Source organism: Eurytemora carolleeae, unplaced genomic scaffold (assembly GCF_000591075.1).
Source record: "Eurytemora carolleeae unplaced genomic scaffold, Eaff_2.0 scaffold922, whole genome shotgun sequence".
Classification (NCBI taxonomy): Eukaryota; Metazoa; Arthropoda; class Copepoda; order Calanoida; family Temoridae; genus Eurytemora; species Eurytemora carolleeae.
Genome location: NW_019396909.1, coordinates 17,546 through 22,554, shown reverse-complemented (window position 1 = coordinate 22,554; position 5,009 = coordinate 17,546). Strand labels below are relative to the sequence as shown.

General features: G+C 34.5%; 1 protein-coding gene across 1 annotated transcript in view; it reads right to left on the bottom strand.

Moving 5' to 3' along the window:
* Positions 1 to 5,009, bottom strand: part of LOC111709981 (DBH-like monooxygenase protein 1) — a 9,585-nt gene that overhangs the window by 1,247 nt on the left and 3,329 nt on the right. The window contains exon 5 of the mRNA XM_023483963.1: positions 2,983 to 3,738. Coding sequence (XP_023339731.1) covers positions 2,983 to 3,738 — 756 coding nt within the window. The remainder of the gene's footprint in view (positions 1 to 2,982; positions 3,739 to 5,009) is intronic.

Here is a 5,009-nt window from a genome sequence, read left to right as displayed (position 1 = left end):
CCTCCAATTGTATGATTTAAAAATTATGTCATACAGTAACATCCGGGTTTGGCAAATTCAGTCATTAAAGTGTTGATTTAAAAAATATATCTATATAAAATTATTTACTATAATGATAAAAATCTATCTATCTATAATCATACAGGGTCTAGCCACTCTATCCCCGTAGTAAATTTGAATTCGAACAGGACCTGCCCAGTTTGTACCGGCCTCCCAGATAACAGCGTTTACTGACCCGATCCTATGGTAATGCAGTACGTCGCCCTAACCAGTCTAACATACGACAGGGGTAAATTTTCTTGGCATAGTCCCGTGAGAGAGGGCTAACTATGACAACTCCCATGGCGCGTTCAGACTTTTTACAGTACCCGGCCTAATCCTAGGTCTATTAGACCGACCCCACTGGCTTAGTCCACCGTGTAGCAGATGGTTTCTCTAATTGTAAAATTAACGTGAAATATTTCTATTTTCCGATTGTTTAGCTGCAACAATTATACTTGATCGGGAACAGTTTTCACAGTTTATAATATTCCCAGGCAAATTTAGGCCTAATTCCGGCCAAACAGATGTTACGCTTTGGAGCATATTGCCTTCTTCAAATCAGCGCCTCAGGGGGGCCGGGGAACCGATATTTTGAATATTAAATTCCGTTATTCAAACTTAACTTTGAATAACTATTTTTAGTTCCCAAATCTGACAGATCTACTATTTCAAGTTATTAAAAATTGATTTTGAATTTTTGAATTTTCTTTGTTGATGAATGAAAATTTATTGAACATAGATTTTATAAAACTCGACAAAAAAATGTTTAAGCCAAACAATATTTTTATATACACAAGGTCATTTGTTCTATATTCACATACTCTATTTCATTTGCTCTATGCATATGCATAATGCAACATCAAATTAGCATTTTCTATTTAAGGCCTTTGTCTTATCAAAAAAAGATTTGATCTTTTAGTACGTTGCACAAAGAGTAAATTAAGTAAAAATCAACTCAATGAATTAATAAATATCATAAGCTGTGGATCCTAATAACGTTAAAAATCCGGATAAAAGCTCAAATTCCGGAAGAAGTAAAAATCCCGGAAGAAAATGCCGCGGAGAAAATTATAATTCCCATGTTTGGCTTGAGATCCCAAGGCATAGTTGTAATAAGGCAGTTGCGTGGGAAAATCAAGGCATATTGTAAGGGTATGTGTTATGGTACCTCGCCCCCCCCCGCTCTACTCGCTTGTAAGATTGTATTAAACTAACTCTTGGGTTTTGAATTGAATAAGATCTGTTCTATATGACTGATTGGGGCAGATTCCACAGATAGCTCCATGGGATCGGGAGTATATAACTGTGGTATACCAAGAGATAATCTGATTCTACAAATAGATCTAGGAGTATATACCTGGTAAAATATTAAGAGATAATCTGATTCTACAGATAGCTCTAGGAGTATATATCTGGTAGTATAACAAGAGATAATCTGATTCTACATATAGCTCTAGGAGTATATAACCAGTAGTATAACAAGAGATAATCTGATTCTTCAGATATATCTAGGAGTATATAATTGGTATTATACCAAGAGATAATCTGATTCTACAGATAGATCTAGAAGTATATATCTGGTAGTATAACAAGAGATAATCTGATTCTACAGATAGATTTAGGAGTATATATCTGGTATAATAACAAGAGATAAACTGATTCTTCAGATAGATCTAGGAGTATATATCTGGTAGTATAACAAGAGATAATCTGATTCTTCAGATAGATCTAGGAGTATATATCTGGTAGTATAACAAGAGATAATCTGATTCTTCAGATAGATCTAGAAGTATATATCTTTGTAGTTTAACAAGAGATAATCAAATCCTACAGGTTTTTCTACAAAACTTATCTAAAAATTCTCGTTTTGTTAAACTATTCTTATATTTTATACATTAACTTAACTTTTACGATTTTACATTGGTACTCAGAAAACAGTGGGAAAAGTGTCGTCTTTGGTCTTTATTTTAATTGGAATTCAGATGCTTTACCACAAACTCGGATTTTCAAATTCATTTCTCAAATGTCGTAGACCTTAGAATTTTCAATCTTTAAATTAACATAGGTTTGCAATATCAAAGGCTTACGTCATCAGGTTGCAAAGATATAGAAATTAGAAAAATCAGTTAAACAATTTCAAAATTACAAAATCCTTTGCGACATTTTTTATAAAAAGAAAGAGTCATGACAACAATCATTCCACTGTTTTTTGGTGACGAATGTACTTATACTTTAGCCTATTTGTACAGACACAAGATTTGTCGTATATCTCTGATTATTCCTCCTACATAAACCAGCCATTGTCCTACCAATATGGACCTATATCTAGCCATCAATCTATCTATCTATCTGTCTATCTATCCTTCTATCCTTATATCTATCTAACTGGCCATCTCTTATAAATCTATCATCTATCTCTCTAACCATTTCTTATCCATCTATACATTCTATCCTTTTATTTATTTTTCATCTTTCTAGCCATCATTTATCTATCTATCATCTGTCCTTTTATCTATCTGTTCAAGCCATCATGCCATCTTTTATCCCTATATTATTCTTTTATCTATCTGTCTATCAATAACATCTCTTTTTATTTATCTTTCTTATATCTAAATATATGTAAAGCCATCTTTCATCTATATTTTATCTGTCCTGCTATATATATCTATTTACATTTTTCATATTACCGTCTATGCATATATCTATCTATTATCTATCCTTCTATCTACTCATCTATCATCTAGCTAGCTATCCTTCAAATTACCTACCCATTGTTTGGAGGCACTTGCCTTTAAAGAATGCAACAAGGCCCTAATTCAAACCTTATACATAGATAGCAAATCAACTAGTTAAATTGTATTAAGTACGCTGGTGAAAATGCTGTTTATAAAGAAATTGGAATTTTCTAGTAATCTATCTTTTTTATTTATAAGAACTTACCGCAATAACATTTCTCTTGCCGAAGTCGAAGCACTCTGCTACTTGAGAATGATGCAGGTTCGCCTCCTGTAGTCGTTTAGCAGCGTCCAGATCTCCTGGCAGAACAGCTGACATATAGTCGGACAGGGTCAGGTTCTGATACCGGTCTGGACTGCGGATCCGTAGGCCAAGATGTCGGGTATCCGGCGTGACCGGCCATAGACTAACCCCCATAGCGAGCAGCAGGTTTTTCAACGGCAGCTTGCTGACACACTGTGCAATGTTAACAGCAGGATAGTAGTGTAAGAACATCATACACATTTCATCATCTGCTCTCATTCCTCCTCTAGTGTATCCATCCCGACCTCGGGAATCATAAACACACTCTGTAATAAGATGATCTCCGGGTAGCAGGTTAAACTCTATCCGCCGCATCGTTTGATAATTGAAATCATAATAATTATCCTGGAACGGGATTGGAAGCTCCGCCCCGTTCCTGATATGGCGGAGCTTGACCTTAATCCCCAGGAGATGGGTGTGAGGTAATCCAGCAAAAACACGGATACCATTCTCCGGTAGGGCGGAGGTACACTGGGCTGGGCAGTGTGCGACCGTTGTAAAGGACGGTTGGTTGGGCGGGACTAGATGGAGGGTGGATACATCATGTCCTATGGTTATCATTGATGAGTCCTGGGTACGGAGATGGGGTGTAAGATGTATCTCAAGTCCTGAGTTGTCTGCTATATTAGAGTGTAGTCCAGGGTTCTCATAGTGGACCTAAACAAATACAACATGAATAAATTATAGGACTCATAGTTTCTCATCCTGTGGAGTATGAAGACGAGTATTACACTACATCAGGGAGTAAGGAATAGAAGGGAGGTATAACTGACGCGGTTCGCCCTACCATATGATTATACATGCTTTGCAGACGAGTACTCCATTTGTATATGAAGTATTAGTCTGATGTAAAATTACCGCGTATACAATAACCTATTCTGAATATTTCTTATACAAATGGAGTACCGTCTGCAAAGCATGTATAATCATATGGTAGGGCGAACCGCGTCAGTTGTATCTCCCTTCTATTTCTTACTCCCTGCACTTCATATATATACACTTTATATGATATGACATAATATGATTTTAAATACTCCAATGTAATGTAACATTTCATTTACTTTTATTCAAAAGTTTCTATTTTTTTCTATTTTTTCTTAGTCCATTTTTTATATTTGTGGCTTAGTATTTATCGCTTTATTTTTTTATAAAGTTTTTACTGACTTTTATTTCAAGCTGTTTACTCATTATTGATTAAAATATTAATCATAAATTATCTATTATTTCTAAATATTTATTTACTTTTTAAAAAGTCGTCGATTTTTTCACTATGTGATCCAAGGACGCATTCATTATTTATACAAATAATTTCCAAAATTTCATCCTTATTATTTTATTAAACAAATTCCATGCTTGAATTTAAATTTCATGAACATTACCTAACACGATATTGGGAATAAAAATACGATTTCATACACCCGACACACCCACTCTACCCCATACATCATATATACAGGGTGTACAAAACAAAAGTACCAAAAAATGTATTTTTATTTAATTATGCATGATTAGAAAAATTAGCATAAAATTTGCGGCATTTCGTCCTAAAAATCTCAAAAATATTTGCAAGCTTCTTTTTTTGGACACCTTGGAGGATATATACCATCTCACAGCATGCAAATACATCAGAACCTAAACCTTCCATAATTTACTACTGGAATCTGTGATACAGGAGGGATACAGCGGGTCTCAAAAAGATTCAAGACATTTCAAAATATGTTTAAGGACGAACTTTAGACAATCTTATGTGTATTTAATGTTGTTGTAAAGCCAATAGTTTTACCAGTAGTTTAAAAATCAAGTTATTTAGTGAAAAAGGTCTGTGTACAGTGTACACTCCACATTTGCTGCTTTTTTGTTCATTGAACTTATTAAAGTCATAAATAAATTTCAATTCCACAGTTTTCTTGGTCCCACTGTTGGTTGGA